We start from the raw sequence: 22869 nt of genomic DNA on the forward strand, positions 1-22869 counted from the left end.
CCTGTTCTGATGCATGAGACTGACACCTGTTGGCATGTGTATCACTGTGCAGTTCTGTTTCATTCAGATAGGAGGCCCAGTTTCTCAGTCACCACCTTGGTTTGAATTCAATGTACTATTTACTTCATGCCGGGCTCAAAATACCAAAATTGGAGCTGTACACCAATTTCTTTTGCTGGAGCACCTAGATATTTGTGTAGGGTTACATACGTGTTCGTAAAGGTGCTGTTGTACACTTGTGTACAATATCCTTGATAAACAAGTGTCATAAAAATTATAAAACTTTTGTTGTATTCGACTAAAATTTTGAAGATAACTATAGAGTTTCATGGATTCAAGTTCTGAAAAAAGGTGTGATGAGGTTTTACTGGCATTCTACATGTACTACTAGTAATACTGTATATCTTCAATGTTGTGTTATGCACGTAAAATTTCTTCTGTGTACCTAGATTTTTTTAGGTAGATGCACCGTCCAGTACACCCATTCCCATAAACAATTTCAAGCCCTGCCTACATGCATAGGGCAGGAGAACCAGCTGAGTGGGACATGCTGGTAAAGTATTCAGGGCTTATCGGTATTACCTTGAAATATCAGAGGAACCAATTTACTTAAAAGCATTCAAGCTGCAAGCTGGTTATTACAAATGTGCCAAACTGTTCAGAAAGTCATTTGAAGGTACATGTACATCACAGGGGATGGGAGGAATTGGCAGCAATCATGAAGAGTATTTTACGGAGAAAGGAGCCAACATTGGCAACCAACCACAGGGTGGTCTGACCTGCAACCTGTAGTATAATGAATTACATTCCAAAGAGTCCTTTGAACCAAGTCTGTATGATGAAATTCTTACCAACATGCAGGATTTTGCCAATCTGAACTTATATAGCTTTTTATACCACAGTACAGAAACCCAACTATTTCTTAATATAATATCCTTGTTCTAAATGAAACATAGTTATATATATGATTTAATAATTTATTGACTATATTTTCAAATTCATATTGACTATATTTTCAAATTTATTGCCATTGGCGATATGCTGCCCCTGGATAAATAAATAAAGATGGAAATTAAATTTTGCATTGTGCTTTATAATGCAATAATGTACAGTTTGAAATGAAAATGCCCAAAGTTCCTGTAGTTTTTGATAGGACATGAAAAGGTAATCTGGTGGTGCAAAATTATCAGTGATAGAATGTGAAGGTATGAATGTGGCAAGGAAAAAATGCCCCCAAAATGAGACAATAAAACGAAAACTGTTGAGACGATAACAACACGTCCATTGGAGAACTGTTCAAACACTGTGCATGTATGTAGAAGTTCTGAGTGTATTGAACTCCATGGTGATTCATCCTTGTGTGAATCAATTTCTCTGTGAAGAAAGTCACATGTGACAGACAGGCTCAAAGCAATTGGATCCAAAAGTTAGAGCTTGAGGACTTGATAACTTAGACAAAGCATGGGCAGTGAGGTAGAAACCGTGGGAAATTGGATTTTGTCCTGTGTTATAGTGGAAACTAATACCATCTCTGTCATTGAAGCATGATGGATAGGGAGGAGGACGGATGAATTTATTGAGCACTGACTGATAACATCCTCCAGTAAGTCATAAGTCATGTCATTGGTATTGAATTTCTTCTCACAAGGCCCATTTCTTAAGTTCACAATGTAGTTGTTGAAGAACCGGCATCATGTCTATGACTAATGTATCTGTCAAGTTTGAGATATTTGCTAGTCTAGATACCAAATATTGGGAATTCTAATCCAAAAACGATATTGATCACTTAATACAAAGTTCTTTCTTTCTTTCCTTACTAACATTTCTTCATCTTGGGGTCTAGACATTGCTCGAACCTCAAAAAAGTCCTTGACATTCTAGCAATAACAGAAACCTCTGTGTCTTATGTGAAGTGACTTTTGGGACGAGTAACTAACGAGCCTGATAAGTAATCTTGACAGTACTTGTAGATAACAAAGGTCTCCCATGCCTTTACGTTAATGCTTGTTGTTCTTTCAAATTGACCGCAATGGTACTTTACTTACTTTATCTAGCCTGTTTTCCAGTCTATTGTGGTTTGGGCCAGCTTTTTTCAGGGCTTCAGGGCTCTTTGCTGCCCAACTCAACTAGGCTGTCCAGTAGGTTTGCATGATGGGAGTTCAATTAGCCCACCACCACAATGATGTGTGGGTGGGGCTAATTCACTCCCTCTGTGCAAAACTCCTACAGCTGCAAAGCTCCCACCAGAGGGCCAGTTGAGCTGGTGGGAGAAAATACTAGGGCCCAAAAGATACTAGGGCCACAATAGACTGGACACCAGGCTAACTTTATCTGGCAGCTTCTACTTCTGTGATGGCATCATGAGACGGTGGACTCCAAAGTTATTCTGATCCATCCCTAGCAAACACCACTTGTGGTCTAGAATGACTGACTCTGTGCAGTCTTTCATCCTTTGGCTTTACTGTTGCATTTGTACAAAGCACATGTACTTACTTACTTGTACTTGATTAGGTCTTCTCAGCATTGTGCGTCAAAGTCATTCATCTGTCTGCACAGTGTCCTGCGCCATGCATGTGTGTACATCTCCCGTCAATTCACCCCTCATACCTTCACATCTCCATATGGCTGTGACCTATAGTTCCTGTGTTCCACTCAAATTTTGCCTTGAATCTCAGATAAAGATATATGATGTGCATAAATCTGGAAGTACACAGAAAGGGATTCCCCTGTGGCAGTGATTGTGTCATGCCAGGGGGGGAAAAGTCACCTCCCATGTGACTTGTTAAATAACGTAGACCTTCTTGAAAATCACAGCAAGACTTGATGCATAGCAATCCTTAGCTTTCAAGTCATTCTTACTCAAAGTGATGAGCAAACTTTATGTCTCCCTTTTCTAATATAAAGTATTTTAATGGTTGCCTCAGCCAGATTCCAAGCCCATTCACTGTAACCTTGCACTCACTTCTGTAATCTTCCACCCCACCCCTTGGCTTCAGCATTTATAGATGTGATGGTTAAGATCTGAAGATGATATTCAAGATCTTATTTATGATACGAGACTGAAAATTCATAGAATTGATTTGTGATGTCCTAGCTGGGTGTTCTCCAAGCAGGGTTGTCTAATGGATAGCTTTTATCATTTGTCTCAGATAAAACTCGCTTGAATGACTTCTGGACAGAGAATATCGACTTAAGGAGAGTGGTCAATAAAATCTTGGCAGAAGGAAAAGTTGTATGAGAATACTAGATAAAGTTCCTGAATATTCTGTCTCCCTGATTAGATAAACTTCAACCCAGTATTCTCTAACCCACAAACATGTTTTTTATTTGAGTTCCAATTTGGATCAGAAGTAAAATGTTGTAATGTTGGGAACACAGGCAGCAGTGTCTTGCATTGAAGTGATAATGTTTGTTGCTGCATGATACTGATTAGAAGAGGTTCAATATTCTGCCTTTTTAAAGACTGGTTCACTTATATTTATAGGGAAGATGGGAAACATGGCCTATCTTGTCTTGTCTGACAAATGAGTTGCCTCTACATGCATGTGTAGAGAACTTTTGGTCATTTCCAGATATGGACTCAACTGTATACAGATCATCATCATCATGTCATGCTGGTTGCACAGATGTACATAACTGATAAGGAGTGGTGAAGGTTTATGTGTGGACATCTCTGTGATTACATGTTTTATGGCTATCTTTTCATTCTGTGACAGTCTCAGATGCCTGTTTTATAGTGTATGTCAGCACATCCCACAGACAATGGCAAAGATGGACAGCCACCACCACTGGTGCACTCTAGTTGATGAGATGTTAAACTCCAGATAATACAGGCAAGCAGAGGGACGTGATGTTATCATTGGGACTCATTGATTCCCAATATGTGTGGCCTGTGGAATATCACAGGTTTACACACCAGTGGACGAGATTCATCTCAACGCCAGTGATAGTGAGAATGAGCTGAACCGTAAAGCCCAGGTGAAAGTGGCAGTTGCACTCTTCGGCTTGATTATGTGCTACATCTGGGCATTATTGGACGGGACAGATCGATAGAAAGGCCGTCCACTGGTGTGCATCATTGCACATTTTATCACTGGTAGCGAAATGTCCATTTCAGGGCAGGACACATGACATGTCTTTACCCTTCTGGTCTTCTGGATTACAGCAAAATGAGATGTGGGGGAGGGGGGCATATCAGAGTTTTTTACTATCCAACTTGTTTGTTTTATATTGGTGAAAAACCTCTTTGAAAGTTTATAATCGCACTCTGTTGTCAGGCTTAACATGTTGTTTTGATGACAATAGAGACATACATATCACAAGAAAATGTCAGAAAGATCTCACCAGTGGAGTTGTCTTTGTCACAACAGAAGCTAACTATTTCAGTACCAAGGACAGCACCAACAACTTCAGCACCAGGGACAGAGACTGTCTAGACTCATTATGGATGTGAGAAACAGGCACAAATACACCTGAACAGAACGGCTAATATGCCTATGTTCTATTCTGATGCTAGCAGTAGAGAAAATGCTTGAAAATTACAACAGAAACTTTTATGAAACATGTGGAATGAAAGTTGGTTAAAAAGTTGCTTGAATACAATTGTTATTTTTTGGCCAATACAATGTCAACTCCAGTGAAAACCAAGCTTTTACAAATTACTTGAAACTGGAAGGGTTAACCATATATTGAATCTGAGCCAGTTGTTGGAGTTAAGAAGATTGATATCTTGTTACTGACCTTATTGGGTGTAAGATAAATGAGCAAACTTGCTAAATGTAATGAGCCCTTGCCTTGTAATGAGCCCAAATTGCCTATATCGGAAGAATTTGCTGACTCAGGGCAATTCTCCTAATGACATATGGTGGCAGTAAATCTGGGCGGGGGCATGGCCCTACAAGCTGTGCCTCTACAGCCTGAAAATCACTTTTTCTGGGATGAGAAAGGCATGGTAATACCCTTAACATGCTTCCTGCTGAGGTATTGTTTCAGCAGTAAATTTGCATCAGTTCCAGGTCAGGCAGCAGGAGTACCGGTTAATCCACCTCCAGATACAGCCTGATGTATGAGCACGGAAGTGTCGCCTCTACCTGGGTCACCTGCAGAAAAGGTGGAGAATGACTTTGTGAATAATTGAAGTTGATATATATTTCCGCATCTCCACCTACGGAAGATGGAAGCAAGCCATGGTTTATGGGAATCTGCTTGGTTGATGCTGATATGCTGAGGAGGGGAAAAGGAAAGGGCATTCCTTTTCCTACATAGATAACATTATCCGATAATAGATTAGAGAATGGCAGACATGATATATATAGGTATTGTCCGCATATTGATACGCATGTGCACCAAAGTGAAATATTGCAGTTAGTTTCAGAAAGGCCTCAGAAAGGTCAAGCTGTGTCAAGAGTTCACGATGGATATCTACTGGCTGATACGTCTTGTCGATTGAAGTTAGTATTAGGGGGTCCAGGGGTTGTTGGATATGGAGTAATACAAACCTTTGTAGGCTATTATTACATCTATCATTCTAATAATAAATGCAGTGATTATGTTTGTTTATTCACATCTCTGTAACATTACCTGAAAAGAAAAGAATTGGCAAGCTATCAATGGAGCCCAGATACTCATATTACATTTAATTGTGGCAGAAACTTTGTACAAAGAAGGACTACATGAATAAAACATGTTGTAATCGACATGGCATGAATTGATACTAATATCAAGGGTTTATACACCCATTATGTCCATGGAAGAGAAGGTGTAGAGATATGCATTGAATATGAAAATGATTACTTTCTTTCTTTGTAGTTAACATTTATAATTCAACACTATGAGTAAGTGATAAATTGCTTTGTAATGGCCTCCTATAAAATATTTAGCTGTTTACGAAGAAGAAATACCCCTGGTTCATCCCCAACCTTAGGATGGACATGTACATGATTGTATGGAATAGTCCAAATCAGATTAGATTCCTCCGAAGCAAAAGCAATCAGTGCAGAGCAGTGTGCATGTAGGCGTGACAATATTGCTCAAATCTGCAGTCATCTCAATGGATGGGGGTCAGCTTAGTTTTTATTGATGAGCCCTGCTGTCATAACGTGACGTAAGGTTATTGGCTGTCTTATGTGTATGATACTGCTGTCAGTCCAGGGTAGATCGAAAACAGTGAAAAAGTATCCTGGCCTGACCCCATTAGAAAAGACTTTCCTAAGCCACAGTGCAATTCGTAAAACGTAAACAAAGGGTGGTAGTTGGGGGGGAACATTCAGATTGGACAGAAGTAGTTTCTGGAGTACCCCAGGGTACCGTACTAGGACCTTTATTGTTCTAGTATATATTAATGATCTGGCTGACAACCTTAACTCTAACATCAGGCTTTTTGCCGACCATTGTGTAATTTACAGAGAAATAAACAATGACAATGACCATACCCTACTACAAGATGATATAAATATATTAGATGCATGGCAGAGCAATTGGCAGATGGAACTACATCCTGACAAATGCTACGTCATGCGCTACACCCACAAATGCAAAACTAAATTATTTGAATACAAACTAGGGAGCCACACACTAGCTGAGACTAATAATCACAAATACTTAGGTGTTATCGTAAATAACAAACTTTCTTGGACAGAACAATCTCTACAGTTGTCCTAAATCAGTCAAGATGAAAGCATACACTAGTTTAGTCAGACCACATCTAGAATACGCTAGCGCTGCGTGGGATCCGTACTACAAGGAACATATTCACAAGTTAGAATCGGTCCAGAAAAGAGCGGCCAGATTCGTTTCAAATACCTATGATACATATGCCAGCACTACTAAATTGGTCACAGATTTAGGGTGGGATACATTAAAGGACAGACGCACAGCAAGTAGAGTCACATTACTACAAAAAGCAAGACACTTAAAAGCAGCCCTTCCGGTCAAAACCTTGTTGACGCCTATCCCGCGCCAATCGCGACACTTCAACTCCAACTCATACAAGCCACTAACGTCTCACAAAGACTGTTACAAATATTCATACTTTCCACAAACTGTCAGAGATTGGAACATTTTGCCTCAAGTAATAACTGATACTGCGGAACCCACAAAGTTCAACGCTGCAGTACTACAGCATCTGAGGACGCAGCAATAGCGCATCGCACAGCTCCCCTGCACACTTTACCCCAATTCAGGGGTGTTGTGCAGTATCCAATCAAGAAGATCAATTCTGAAGATTACTAAAGTTGGTGGCAGTCGAGGAACCCAGAACCTGATACACACAGTTTCATCAAATGTAAAATCAAATCACTTGATTCAGACCAAAATTTTTCAAGAACTGCAAAGGTTATGGTAAGAAGTGGAAAAGGAAATTCTTTTGAGCAGGATAAAAAGTACATAATATGACTTCTATTTTAGTAGACACCAGTTATTTGCACCTCTTGGCTCTGAAGTTTCTTTTAAAACTGTTTATTAATCTCATACCTGACCTCCTTTTTTCCATTTATTTGTTGCAATCTTACACACTCTATTGTCAATAATATTAATTTCAAAGACAGAAAGCACCTTCAAGAATGTTTGCAAGCATATACAAGTAAGGAATGCATGGTAAGATATTATACCAGAATGGTAGGTGAAAGTATGAGATCTGGATGAAAATGCCCCTTCTGAAAAAAACATCAGTTTCTTCTAAATGATCGATACAGCCTTCAATTGAACTGAGACCCAAGAGATGGGTATTACTAATGCATTGGTGTAACCTCACCAATAAGAAAGACTTGTTGGGGATTAGCTTCCCTGGATTATTAACTAAAGATTAACCCCATCCCATAGCTAGGCTAGACGACATGAGAGTGGAAGGAGAGGAATGGGCTCCGTCTCCAATGCGTACCCCAGACACAGTAGATTAACAGTCCGGTGCCTCTGTAGCCCCAAAGCTATGGGACTACCTTTGCCTTAGCTATCCCCATCCCAGGTAATTCCTACTTGATAAGACACACATTTGTCAGGATCCAGAGGTTACCTGGAAATCCTCCTCGCAATTCTTCAAATAAGCCAAGAAATGTTACTGATCTATCAAACACGAATCCCTGTCATTATGTCATTACCCTTCCAAAATTACTATTGCTATTTCCAGCATGGAGCTCCTTTGATGATTGGTAAAACCTGTTATACAGTAGGGAATGGGCTTTATTTCGTTTAAAAATTCAACCTTGATAATTACATTTGTAATCTGTTGTAAAGATGTTAAACCGCATTAAGTTGACAAAGTTGCAGCCAATGAGTTAAAATTACTGAGAATGTGATGGTTTATAGGTGCACGGGTAGACTATTTAGTTCAGTTTGTTCAAAACTTCAGTTCATAAGGGAATATATTTTAATGCTGAGCTTAATTTTCCATATTAAGGATAATATCTAAGCTTGATAAGCATTGTCGTGTTTGATATTACTTTCGAGGTAGATTTTCAGTTCTAAGTTGTCTTCACCCACAGAGATTTTTAACTTTGTTCACAGCGACAAGATGCATTACATGAAATTAACTTTCAAGGACTTCCTGCGGTAAATAATTTTTCCAGATAAAACCCAAATCTCCCAAAGCCCTTTGCATGTATGACCCTTTGAAAGTCACAAGTCTGGGTTTATACATGTAAGACCTTCACATTTTCCTGGCTTAACTGGTATATAACTTCCATTTACATTTATCTGCAGGGTTACGTATGATATATCTGGCAGTACCACTTTAAAAAGACCTGTATGCTTGAGAGATCTCTAGTGCAATACCCCCCAGGTATGCATGGTTTAGATATGCAAGAGTGCATTGTACTAGTGGATGTTGGATTGAAGATCTCTTTGGAGATCTTTTTATATTTCAGTGACCCAGGGTAATAAAATCCAAGATACGTTTAGCACAACTGGGGTATTTATGGGGTATTGTGGCTGAAAAATTCCCTACATTTCTGAGGTTCATCATGAAAGCCACTGTAAGCTTTTGACTGGGGTTGTGTCAAATCTGAAATAATCCTATTATTCAAACACCAATCTGCAAGTGCCCAGACCTGATCTTCTGAAATCCTTTTCAAGTCTAATGTGACCCAGTCTGGTCTAGCTGAGTAGTCCAATTTTCAAATTATACGACTGTAGGTCCTACGAAAGAAAATTAACTTGTTCCTAGCCACTCTAACTTGATATTAAAGGTTTTATTAGCTCCCAGAAAAGTGACTGTGAGTTTCAATAATTCATCTCATGATAGATTGTGACAAAAAGTCCAGATATTTGCATATAAGAAATCTAACCGGACAAATAAATAGGCAATCACCTTTGGCATGGGAGAAAGTGAATGGTACAAAGGTCACCTCATTTCCTGTTATTCATGTCTGTTGCTTTATAGAAGCTCCTGGGAAAATGCATACTAGTATACAGAATCAGCTCTCCTCCTGCACCATACATCAACCCATGCACGGCCTTTTAAGAAAAAAAATTGTCACTGGGCGAAAAGGCCTCGGATGCAGCCGGATCCCAAGGATCCGAATTTGCATCACCTTGCGGATGCTGCGCGAATCCCCAAGAATCCCAAGGATTGCTGATCCCACACCAAGAATCCCCAGGATTGCGGATCCCACACACATCCGTAACGCATACGTATGCATCCGTAACTCGCAGCGGATGCAGATGCGGCATTTGTAGGGATACATACTTACTTCGCAGCGGATGCAGACACGGTATCCGTACTCGTTACGTATACGTTAGAAATAATACGTCGTTAGGATAGGAAACGTCACATTTTTAGGGGTCGTGACCTGTCATATTTTTGGACCTCGAATACTACCGTTTATAACATAGATATAAGTCAGACAATACACTATACACTGGATACAAGGATACTCGTATTCTTGGGAGTTTTTTTTTACATCCTTGGTCCACTCCACAGCAGAAGCGAATTGTGGGTAATCTGGGGATTTGCTTTCTTACGCATCCGCGGGCCCACTCCACAGAAGAAGCGAATTGTGGGTAATCTGGGGATTTCTTGAAGTATCCGAATTTGCTTTTTACGCATCCGAGGGCCCATTCCACAGCAGAAGCGAATTGTGGGTAATCTGGGGATTTCTTGAATATCCGAATTTGCTTTCTTACGCATCCGCGGGCCCACTCCACAGCAGAAGCGAATTGTGGGTAATCTGGGGATTTCTTGAATATTCGAATTTGCTTTTTTACGCATCCGCGGGCCCACTCCACAGCAGAAGCGAATTGTGGGTAATCTGGGGATTTCTTGAATATCCGAATTTGCTTTTTTACGCATCCGCGGGCCCACTCCACAGCAGAAGCGAATTGTGGGTAATCTGGGGATTTCTTGAATATCCGAATTTGCTTTTTGACGCATCCGCGGACCCACTCCACAGCAGAAGCGAATTGTGGGTAATCTGGGGATTTCTTAAATATCCGAATTTGTTTTCGTACGCATCCGCAAATTGTTGAAATTACAGTCGCCACAAGAGGGCGCACCCCGTAACTTAGCCATATACGTACATTGTAACGTTGCCTTTGCGCGTCGCATAAGCAAATGTCTGCTCGGATTCGTGACTGTACTGATTTTTGCTGATTGGAAACTTTGCGTATCAGACAAGAAGTTGGTTCACATACAACCTTCGCCGGTGTCAAAACCGAGCATCTCTCAAAGATCCACCTCTGTATTTTCGACGGATCCGCAGAGCAGTTCCGGCAGCAGCACCGCAGTGCCTTGTGGGTAATCTGAGAAACCCCGGGGGAGATTCAAACTCAACTGTCACTTTCAGTGACCGCTTGCTTGAGTGTGCGTCCCTTTCTATCGTCCCGCTTGCTGTCCTTATATATATCCGCTGCACATAAATTCAGCAACCACGGCATTGATTGTCAAAGTCTAGGATACTGACCGTACACCGACTGGACGCTATGAAGTATCAGTGGCCGAGACAAGGACGAGAGACATACCGGGGACATCGCCCGGCGAGTGCACGAAGCCGCCAGGCATGTCATGACACGTTGCAGACTCGCCTGACGAACAGTTCAACTGGACCATAAACCGACTGCATAAGACTGTTGACGGCATATAGAAGTGAGTAAACCCTTCGAAACTCTCTTAATTAGTATGATCATTATGGTTTCAGATCATTTCTGACAAAAGTTTAGAGCAACTCAACTTCGCAACTCACATCTGTGGCCTTTATATGACCTGTTGTTCCCATATGTAAAAGCGCCGGCCTTCTCACGGGGGGTATTTCACACCTCAATGCTGGCTTGCATAACAATGCCTACTGCTGGCATCCGGGCCGCTGGGGAGACTGTTATCCTGACGGTTTTTAGCACATTCTGGCCGAAATGCCATTTTTACACTGTACTTGTTTTCTGTTTTTTCGTAGGTCAGAAGCGGCTGATTGAAAGTGGTAAGACTGTCTTCAGTGCAGACTTCTACAAAGACCATCCTGATGTGGGACTAGGAGACAGATGATGGCTGTAACACATGGACAGTGAGACGACCATCCTGGCGAAGCAAGACGTGATAGTTCTAGTTCTACCTGTTTATTATTGCAAATATTTATTTTACATATGGTACATGTATTCGTATAGTTAGTTCTCTCTTTTTTGTCGCTTTACACAGTTTTAATAAAGGCTTTCAGGCTAAATCTATTCATTCGTTTATTCCTTCATTTATCTAATTTGAGTTTGACTTGCTTGTTGGATCTGCACGTATACATATCAAACAGGGGAGAATGCCGTAAGGATTCGGGAAGATCCGAGGTACGGATAATAAAAATCCAAACGCCGGCTCTGTTTGCATCCGAGGCAAATGCAGAGAAATGTGTATGGAAATCCGATAGGGATACGGGAAAATCACAAGTTGTATCTGTACGCATCCGTGTAAAATATCGACGTCTGCACGTGGGGATATATCGCATATCCGGCAAAATCCCTATTAAAAAAATTCGCATCCGTAGAAAATCCTGATTTTTGCATTCTTTGGCATCCGGACAGTCCAGGCTACTTCAGGTGTACAAAAAATCACCAAAGAAACAAATTGGTATCCGCGGAAAATCCCGCTTTGGAATCCTTTGGGATCCGGACAGTCCAGGTAATACAAAAAAATCCCTAAAGAAACAAATTGGTATCCGTGGAAAATCCCATTTTGGGATATTTAGGGATCCAAACGTTCCGGATCCCTAAGAATGCAAATTTAGGATATTTTACGGATCCTACCCGTATCCGTTTGCATCCGCTTGTATCTGCTAAAAATGCGTAAATATCCCTGTGCGCATATGGCTGCATTCGAGGCCTTTTCGCCCAGTGTGTGACTGAATGAAAAATGTATGCTGTGCAATTCTGTCCATGAGTGCTTGTTACTGAAACAGTTGACACTAAACTGTTTTGATTGGAACCGGTTAGGCCTGGAGATTGTTTCTGTTAACAGTGAAGTTGGCCAGACGTGTGGTGATTGCAGAGAAACGGAAGAAGTCAATCAGATAATGGTGCCATTTATCTTTTGGCCCATAATTGCCTACCTTGCTTTCTAACTCTCCCAAGCTGCACACGTAGGAATAGTCTAGACACTGTGTAACCATTATTCGGTGATGTTAGGTAATGGCAGTCCATTTGAACAAATAGTGCTTGAATCAAAGTTGACCGCCGAAGCTCAATTTGCTGATGCCTGACTGTCCGGTTGGATGATTATAGGCACCACACTTTGAATAATGACTTTGTTTTATTTCAGTGCTCACCAACCCTACTTGTTGCTATAAAAGATGTATTATCAAATGATTGTTGTCAATAGTTTATCATTAGTGCAATACCAAAACATTTTCTTGGTCATGTGTCTACAAATTTTTATGGAATAACATATCAACATTGTAGACAGTTGTAGACAACTCAAATGCTATGGATACATTATACAACTTATATTTCGTGAGGTCATGCTTGTCAATGGAGAACAGCAATGCATTCAGCACCATGGAGAGTGGTGGAATCAGTCACTGTATGAATGGCCCACAAAGGTACTCACCATCAGTAGACTTGTCAATTCCAAGTGTCATGGCTACCTTTAGGAGTCTTTCCAGAGTGCCAAAGCTTATTGGTGCTGTCCATCACCCAGAGTGCTAAAGCTCCAACTTGAAGCGTTCATTCAATAGGGACGCCCACAGAAGATTAGTAAATGTACCACTGGTCACCCGCTCCTCCCACACCAATTCGCTAGTATAAGCCCAGGCCACTGCAATGGTTATTTTGCCAATTTTGTATAACCAGATCTTAAAAATGATATATACCACATGGAGACATAAAACTGCACAGGATTGGTCAAATTCCAGTTTATTTTACAGGTTGTCTAGAGGTCTGACGGTTTGGTATTCTAGACAATGTACATGTGTGTAATAGACCTATGATACTTAAACAGCTCTCTGAGCTGATTCAAATACATGTATACTCGGTATATCACCATCATATAAGCTTTTACATGTCGGTATAACCAGATCTTTAACATATTTACAGTATGCATACACTAAAATGAATCTTTTCGATCAACAGTAAAGTGTGTCTCTCCCATATTCGTCTCTTCTAGAAAAAGCACATTTGGATCAAAGCAAGTAAAAACCTTCCTGGTAATTTTGTTTTTACAGTTGTCATGTCTTGTCAATAGCATATACTAATCAAGTATCTTAGAAGTAGATTGTTTCCTCCCTGAAATTTTCTATCTCACACATGTCAGGTCTTGCCAGTTTTCATAGCATACTGGTCCAGTATGTAGTCAGGATTCTGTAGTTTTGTTGTGGTAAAAAAGTCTCACTACAGTGTACTTTACATACTTATATTTCGAAGTCTATGATGAATAATTGTCTGTAACCCTTGACCAAACAAACTTATGCAGTAACCAGTACAAATTTGGGCACTTAAATGTACTCCATGCATTGTTGTTGATACTTTTTAAGTTGAAATCACAGTGCAAGAAAGTTCATTTCCTTCAGTAACAATATGACAAACTAATAACTATTCCCTTGAAACACATTTTGTTGTCAACATGAATCATATCACTTATCAACTGTAAAGAACCCAATAACTCAAGTTAACTAAACTTGTCGTTTTGTTTCTCATTATGACTTCACATCCTTATAAATATCTATATAATATAAAACATGTACCTCGACAATATCTAATGATAAAAACATTAATTACAGAAAAGTACATGCCTCATGCACTTAATGAGTCAGACAAAAGACCGTACAGTAGTGTGCTGAAAATAATCATCATGTATCTTCCTCCAGTAAAGAGTACCTTGTCTGTCATTTTAGTCACATTATGACATGCACATTGACATTAGAATGTAATAATGACAGCTAACGAATGATCTTTTATAGCATCATTGATCACAATTTCTCTCTCGAGAGAGAGCTGGATTAACTTGGTCTAATTAATATTCATCTTATAGCTTCAGCAACAATGAAATATAGTTTTATCGATTTCTGGCCCTGGGAGATTTCCTCCATTTTTGTCCTTATCATTTTGGTGCAGATGCAATAATGATATGTTTTACACATCAGTAAATCCAACTCAACCGTTCCTGATCCATGCATGGATTGGGGGGCCGCAGAGCCCGCAAAATGCAGTTATCTGAACACATGCACAGTTTCAATGTTGGCATCATCGCTCTGATCATCAGAAAGCTTTTCAATTTCTTCCATCTCCTGCTCCACATAGGAGACAGCACATCGCTGTCGATGGTGGTCGATCATGGTCCGGTAGTACTGTACATGTTCTCTTTGAGTGTAAGGCGGAGGCTTGGGTTGAGGTGGGAAGGTGGCACGCCAACATGGCACATTATTGTAGCTGCACTCCAGGTTGATAAAACCTCTCTCGGAGCACAGGTCCTCGTTGCAACAACAGAGAAGCCAGCTCAGGCACTTGAATCTCCTCTCTTGCTCCTCACTTGAGATGGAGGCAGCAGTGCCTTTTGCAGCCCTATATCCTGATCTCCTAATACAACACGCACCACTCAGACAACAACAAAATATGTGCCTACATTCACAGTCTCTGGTCTCATCATCATCATCACTGAGTGCACTAAGAGGGCTTTCGATGGGCAGGCGATTATGAGGCCTCCTTGGTTTAAGCATTTTGACCTTTGCCTGTTGATGCTTCTTCAGACTCTTGGACAGCTTGTGGCTACGATAGATAGCATTAAAGTTTGATACTACTACAGTGGTGGGTAAAGTTATAAGTAGTACACCGCTCAAGGCGCATACCCCAGCTATTACCTTTCCTTGAATAGTGTTGGGTACCATGTCACCATACCCAAGTGTTGTCATAGTCACAATGCTGTACCAGAATGATCGTGGCACACTGGTGAATACAGAGTTAGGTTCGTCTCTCTCTGCATAGTACATCATTGTTGACGATACGACGACTCCCATGAAAAGGGCGAATAAGAGAAAGGTCAGCTCACCATAACAACGTCTTAACGTATGCAGCAAAATTCGCAGACCACGGGAGTACCACTGGCACTTGAATATTCTGAAGACACGGAAAACACGTAAAGTCATGAGAGACTTTCCTGTTCCTATCTGAACGACGAAGAGTCCGATGTAATACGGTACCATTGCAAGCACGTCCACGACGCTCATCAAGCTTGTGACAAACTGACAACGATTCGGTGCTGAAAACAGGCGCAGCATATACTCCAGAGTGAAGATGACAATGCAGGCGCTTTCTATGGCTGTGAAAGTCAAGGCATACTTCTCCCCCAGTGGCAGCTGATCTCTTGAACTCCCATACACCGTCTCCAGCACACTACTGAATATGGACGTTACGATGCATATCCCCACCACATAGTAAATGGCAGGCCCGAGTAAAGTGAACTGAGGACGATCAAACATCAACCATATTTTCTCCCGGAAGGTCTTCGGTTTTTGGACTGCAGGTAAGGCTTTCTCCTGGAATCGGTTTTCCAGCTCGTGCATTTCTTGTTCGTAGTCTTCAAAGCAACATTGCTCCAGAAGGTCGGGAAGAATACCCCAGAAGGCCAGCTCTTCATTATAGGAAGTTACGCAGATGGCCCTGTTGTAGTGTAACTTCCCAGTCTGGTAAAACTGCAAAACGATCCGGAACACCTCAGGATCACGATCAAAGAAATATTCATTGTTTTTCTCATCCAGGTAGTTCTCTTTCTTGTCTCCCCCGAGCAGGGTGCTTGGAAACTTATTCAGATGGCTCTGCCATGTTATAAACTTCTGCCCACTGACGTTAAAAATCACCTTCTTCTCCCCGGCGTGGCTTACAAACTTTGGCCTCTCTGGACGGGAGAATATCAGTCCCAGGTTTACTGAGGACTTGCGTCGACTTGATGACCACGAAGCAGCAGTAGCAGCCATCTTGGAGGTGCATAGTACTCTAACAGTTTATCACTCCTGGCTGGAATCCAAATCTTGGACGTTACATAAGAAATCCCTCCTTGCAATGCTAATTCTTTTCTTTTCGTATTCCAATTATATCATAATTGAGCCTGGAGCCATTGTGCTTCAGAAGTCTGTGCTCTCAGATGTTCAGAGACCCATAGAGAGAAGTCATGGCGTTCCCCACAGGCTCCGCCCATCCGATGACTCAGGTATCACACAGATCATACATAAACCATGAGACAGACAACTCAGTGGTAGAAGCACCTTTGTGTGGTTAAGCCAATTCTCGCTATATGGGGCATTTTTGCTTTCCAACAATACCTTGTCTTCAAACAGTCTGGTCAAAAAGTATGCCTTCAGGCAGGTTATCAGTTGGTTTGTTCAGTATGTATGTCCATTCTTTTCATGTACTAAGTGGTCCATACTTCCAGTGCTTTTGAATGATGTAAAGCTACAAGTTGAAGAATGACAAAAGAGTCAAAAGTTCTCACAACTGTTGCAACAAGCTCAGTCTTTTGTCTTGCCGTCAGCTCTGCGACACAGTCCCGACAGCTTCAGCCCAAGATGTATTTATGAGAACCTGGCAGTGGCACCCCATCCATCTTGAATCAGTACGACTGATTGAGCTGTCGTGGAACTTCTGAGCTGTCCCAGGCGTCTAATAGATTTATCCGTTGATGAGATTGGCTTCAGCTGCAATTACTGAAAGATGGTTGGCTGCCTGCCTGTCCACCTGTCCGTGACTAATGAACTGGAACCTGAGGTTCAACACGTCTCTAAGGTGTAGGCCTGCAGTCCAGCGTCCTTCATACATATAGACTTGTGTGTCTGGCCAGTTTGGTGATAAGGTGCTAGCCACACATCCTTCTTGGTTTGGGCACCTGAAACATGAAGGACATTCTGTGTTACATACACCAAAAAGTAGAAACAAATTCTTGCATTGCATGCAAAAGATACTTCATTACACACACACACACACACACCCTGATATATTAGTTAGATTCTGAAAGTTTATATATTAAAGCAGTCTGATAATACCTGGTAGTTTCTGGTATGTTGGTTGTCAATGCATGCAGAGTAGTTTGCTTGGCATTTACGATTCTATCTGCATCATTCACCTTACTTGCACAAAGAGCTATTCTTGCCCAGGAACATATAAGCCTTCAAAGACCATTCTTATTTCAACCATTAGCACTTCCTGAGACCTTTTTTTGCCTGACACGTTTCTTTTTGTTCGGTTTATCTCTTGGAATATTAAAGTATTTGACCTACATACTGCCTAACAGTTGGTACGTTGTATCTATGCATGGCTATTTGGTGAAGCAATTAGCACCAGCCTGTTGCTATGTCCTATGAGAATGTTATCTAGAAAATACAGCTGGATCAATTTCCATGCTAGATGGTTTTCAGGTGTCGTAATGAAATGTATCACAACTACATCATTGCTGTTAGTGGGGTGGAAGAACCCCCCCAAAATTTCCTTAACAGAATTATTTGAATAAAAAATATAAGTTTGATATTTTTATTTGAGACAATTAAAATACAGGTTATCAATGGTTTGTTCTCAAGGTATCAAAATATCAATGCTATGTGTTTATCATCTTAACTGTGGTTCATTATATGGAATGACAGATGTACTAATTATCAAGTAGATCTATTGACTCCAGACCAGATATGAATAAAGGATAGGTTGTATGTATGTACCAAAATAGCAGGCTGGCCTCCAGGTCTGGCACACCAGCCAAACTTGTAAGTGAGGTTACTCTTGTTTTATCTGAGTTATCTACTAGACAATTGATTCAACAATAATCTCCTTTGAGTCAGAAAATATATTGAAAGCCGCCACTTTTTTTTCTGAATGCCTGCTTCAAGGCAGAAAGAAATCAATGTTAACCACATCTGCATGGTGATTAAAGAAGCTAGAAGACTACATGTATGTGGCACATGCACCACACCAGGGGCAGCAGCTTGGAAAATGCAAGACCATAATTCAAGACGAAAGTATCAACTTATGTACTACTACACAGAAATACTGCTGATATTCAAGACCATGGCATTCTGTCACATCACATCAAAGCTGCTGTGCTTTGGGTACAAGTGACCTTTGCACCTTTGGAGTCATCAAATGTCTGCCCTTTTAAGACTGGAGTTTCTCCTCTTGAACATTATTATGTACATTTTGTCATTGTACAAGGTTTCGAAGGTTGCCCTAAACCCTTACTCCCCCAGACATGTTATATATTTCCTGACACCTAAGACATTCCATGTGACAGAGTACAAGTGCGTGATTGATTGCAAGGATGCGACTCGGCCAGTGCTCTGGCCTTGAGGCTTGCAGTACACAGACAGATATGTGTATCATTTCAACTTGGACATCTCTCTTGTAAACAGGAGGCATGTTTGTGACGTAGGTAGCCCATGAACCAGAAGAGTAAGACATGTGATAAGATTCATGACATTGGCTCAAGAGGAGTGGTTCTGTGTGATACGGTTGAAGTGTAAATTTCAAGTCAAGTCAGGGTGAAGACAAGAATCCTGGTGTTTGGCCAATGTGACATTGTTAAGCCCTACAAGTCAACACATGTTATAAGTGAAGAGGACGAAGACCCACAGCCCACAGACGATCTTACATAAACATGAAATAATAAACCGAGAAAGTAGAGACTTCGTATTTCCAGTTGTGAAGCACAATTAGTAGTTGTGTTAGCAAGTAGGTACTATAGTATGTGAAGAATATTCCTTGTTAAGCATCTAGTCCAAAGCTTTTTATCATAAGAAGTAACTGAATTAGAAACAATTTTGATGCTGTACAGCACATATATATGACAGCACCAAAAGAAAGCCAAAGTTAGTTTGTATTAAAAACTTTGCATAGTCAATTTGATCCAGTATTACTGGAAACAATGAGACTGACATGACTTGTCAAATTATAATAGATGATTCTGCCTTACATAGCAATGTCAGGTAAAGGACACCAAGTTTCCCAACCATTCATAACAACCAAGCTGGAAATAGATGGCGCCACAGAGACGTCTCCCAGGGACTGATCAGAAAAGTTCACCGATTCATAAAGTTCTCCCCATTTAACAGAAAATTTATTGCCCACAATCTTTATTGCCTTCAAAATTCATTGCCTATTGGTCCAATCTTTCACTCCTGTTCGAGTGTGCACACATGTATAGTATAACTTAAGGGCTGCCTTTGTTGAGGTCCTGAACCACCAGGAATCATAAAAAATAGTAACCTTCTAATTTCTTCACCTAACATTACATGTGCACTGTTGGGTTCATTTAGTAGTCCCACTCTCCTGACCATACAGTCATGCAATTCAAATCCGTAAAATGTGCATTTGATGGCCCAAGGTACACTTTGATGCTGTGGACCTTTCCACATTTCAGGAATCCTCCCCAGAGAGCTGTAAGGTCATAAATGTATCGAAGGTTATGCTATTATACAGTATTGACTTTTTGAAGAAGATAAACGTTTGCTCCCATGTGTATAAGTGCTTGGAATGACGTGGTCTCATTCATCGTAGGTTGCCGTACGATTTTGATGCCTTAGAATTTTTAAGCGGGCTCCTGAAATAGAACCAATGGACAATAAAACACTTACAAGACAGCCAAATTTTACTGGACACATGTACATGTATGGCTATCCCAAGAATTCAATTAGGAAATAATACTTGATTGGGCCTGAAGATGGCCACATTTTGCTTTGTGGAATCAATTTTTCATTGGCATTTTCATATAAGATATTTATCTCTATTATACATCTCTATATATACATCTCTATATCATATACAGACTATTCCCTCATCGACATCCTATCCCTATACAGACTATTCCCTCATCGACATCCTATCACCCATGTCTTGAGGGTGAAAACCCAGATTTTCATTTGCACATATCTCAGGTCATCAAAAGAACCAAAATAGCCTGTGTGCGGTGTACCACATTATTTGTAACCATAAAACTTAATGTCTTTGGTGTAATGACCCTTTACTCATCACCTCACATGGCCCCAAGATGCAAGCAAGATCAGTTAGTCTGCAATTCTCATTATTTGCTCTCTAAGCAGATTCAGTCTTGGGTAATGACCAAAACCAACTTGTATGCATCATGTAAGGCATAGTTTTCAGCTTAATGGCAATTGATGTAGGTTACAGAAAAAGTCAGGCTGCTACACTTTGATAGAAATTGACAATTTTTACATTACATTTAAGTACCAGGACTCCTAAAAATTGTTGAGTAGTAGGACTTCTATTTTAATGAATTAACTTTGAAGCAAAGCTAGTAATACCAGACACATCACTTTAGTTTCACATTTATGAGTTTTTCCGGTTGCATAAAGAGGAAGATGAAGGATTAGAAATTTAGTTGCATACATCATTAAGTTGATTGCAGTCTGGAGGGCTGTTTTGGCAGTGTGCCAGGCTCGAAGTAGCAAGGGGACCATCTTGTACTGTAGATAAAGTCACTAATTTTGTTTTATAGATATTTCCAATGTTATTTTAATCATAATAACTAAAGACGAATAACCAGTGTGTATGATTAAAATGGCTGACGTTCCCGGCTTCATGTTATATGTACTGATTAGTGGGAAATGGTGACTGATGTGTCCCAATATGACAAGCCATTCTACAGATACCCCCAAAAGTGTGAATGATAGAGGCTCCATGATACCTGAGGGGCCCGAGTGGGAGTTCAGCACCACTGTTAAACTGACATGGCAGCAAAGTGTTGAAAAAAAAACTGCTAACTAAATCCCACCTGTCACCTGTGGCTTACTATGATGGATGCCTAACTAAAAGCACTCAAATTACAGAATCTGATGTACCCTTTCTAGTGTTCTTGCACAGTTGACTCTTTCCAGTTTAAATCCTAACGTGGCCTATTCTCATTTACTGAACAAAATTTAACCAATTCCTTTTTTACTATATGTAATACCTGTCAGGGAATACCATAATCCATGCAGGAAATAGTAAAGAGAATATCACATGAGGGCAATGCTGGATCTACTTTGTGGTGTTCCATTTATATCATACCCGTCCATGAAAACACAAATTTCAATGTGAAATGGGCCAGAAGTTGAGAAAATAGGCCATGCCATGAAGTGCAGACCGGTCCGGAACACCTGTATCACTGCTCGGGTACATGTATGACAAAGATGAATGCAACCTTGTGTTACACCTTTGTGTCAAATATTTCTTTAACCTGAATGTGATGGTTTTTGTTACCAGGCCATGGAAACCTGTCTTGAAATATGAGGCTATTTATGTGATGTACTTCATTTGCAGAGTTCTTTTATGCTGATCTCATTCATTTTTGCCACTTGAAGACGTGATATACTGTGGCCAGGTAATCTTCCCACGTTCTACACCATGGTCTTGTGGTAACCAAATGTTTGGCAGCTCATCCTTAGTAACTTCCAATTAGGTTTACCAAATAGGCTGGTTTTTCAAGTTCGACTCCTCTTTAGTGATGTTTAACACAGAGACTTGGAGTGATGGAGGTGCTTATTTGTAGTGTCCATGCAACAGGAAATTTGAAAAGGAGACGGCAAATCAAGATTGGCCAAGTTCAAGTTCGTGTGGTGAAGTGTGTTCAAGTAATAACATTCAGCTGCGAGGCAGTCAGACCATTGGAAGACACCATACATCAAGATTACTCTGTCAAGAGGCCAGCACGTCGTTTTGGAAAGCAATTTCAAACCGACAAAAATTTACATGTACTTGAAGACAGACAACTTGAATGTGTGGCATACCAGTAGAATTTCCTAGAAAGTGGAGAAAGTCACTGCACTTAATTATGAAAAAATGCCTACAACTTGAAAATGACCAGTCCTGATATGACGTGCACCTGCTAGTGCTACTGCTACCTGCTTTCAAATTGTTGCTACATGTATTGTGTATGTTGGAATATTTTACAGCAAGTGTTTATATCTTGGAGTTGCAGCTAATTAACGTAATTCTTCTCATTAGTCTTCCCACATGACATGTCTATGCTAATACTAGGTAAGGGATTTCCCAATTATTCACACTCAAAGAAAGCCATAATGCAGAATTACACAGATAAAATATCCTTCATCCAGATATCTATCTCTGTTCCATATTTAAGTAAACTAAAGGTATATTTTTATCTCTACATAGTCTGCATCTGTGATGAGTTACAGCACAGGCCACGAAATACGCATCAGTTTTCGCGGGACGTTCTGCGAAATACCGCGGTACGTCCTGCGGTATATCGCGAAACGCCGTGCGGAATATCGCGAAACGCCGTGCGGAATATTGCGGAAGGCCGTGCGGAATATTGCGGAAGGCCGTGCGAAATATTGCGGAAGGCCGTGCGTAAGATTGCGGAAGGCCGTGCGTAAGATTGCGGGACGTCCCGCAGAATTTCGCAGAACTGTCCACTGGTAATGGAAACGCCGCTGCGAAACTTCTTCTGCGTAAGAAATCTTTCGCAAGATTTCGGTC

General features: G+C 40.7%; 2 protein-coding genes across 5 annotated transcripts in view; one reads left to right on the forward strand and one right to left on the reverse strand.

Annotated features, from left to right (window-relative positions):
* Positions 1 to 13503: 13503 nt before the first annotated feature.
* Positions 13504 to 16983, reverse strand: LOC109462958 (potassium voltage-gated channel protein Shal-like). The gene has a single exon (XM_019759589.1). The coding sequence runs from the start codon at positions 16368 to 16370 to the stop codon at positions 14610 to 14612; it is 1761 nt and encodes a 586-aa protein (XP_019615148.1). The 5' UTR covers positions 16371 to 16983; the 3' UTR covers positions 13504 to 14609.
* Positions 16984 to 17088: 105 nt separating this feature from the next.
* The window catches only part of LOC109462959 (type I inositol 1,4,5-trisphosphate 5-phosphatase-like), a 104421-nt gene continuing 98640 nt past the window's right edge, over positions 17089 to 22869 (forward strand). For all 4 annotated transcript variants that reach the window (XM_019759593.1, XM_019759594.1, XM_019759590.1 and 1 more), the window contains exon 1: positions 17089 to 17175. In XM_019759593.1, coding sequence (XP_019615152.1) covers positions 17104 to 17175 — 72 coding nt within the window. In that variant the 5' untranslated portion in view covers positions 17089 to 17103. The remainder of the gene's footprint in view (positions 17176 to 22869) is intronic.

This window comes from Branchiostoma belcheri, unplaced genomic scaffold (genome assembly GCF_001625305.1).
Source record: "Branchiostoma belcheri isolate BF01 breed outbred unplaced genomic scaffold, Haploidv18h27 scaffold120, whole genome shotgun sequence".
Lineage (NCBI taxonomy): Eukaryota > Metazoa > Chordata > Leptocardii > Amphioxiformes > Branchiostomatidae > Branchiostoma > Branchiostoma belcheri.

What these genes read in the sequence shown, in the direction of transcription:
- LOC109462958 (XM_019759589.1), bottom strand. Translation starts at nt 16,370, where the DNA reads ATGGCTGCTACTGCTGCTTCGTGGTCATCAAGTCGACGCAAGTCCTCA.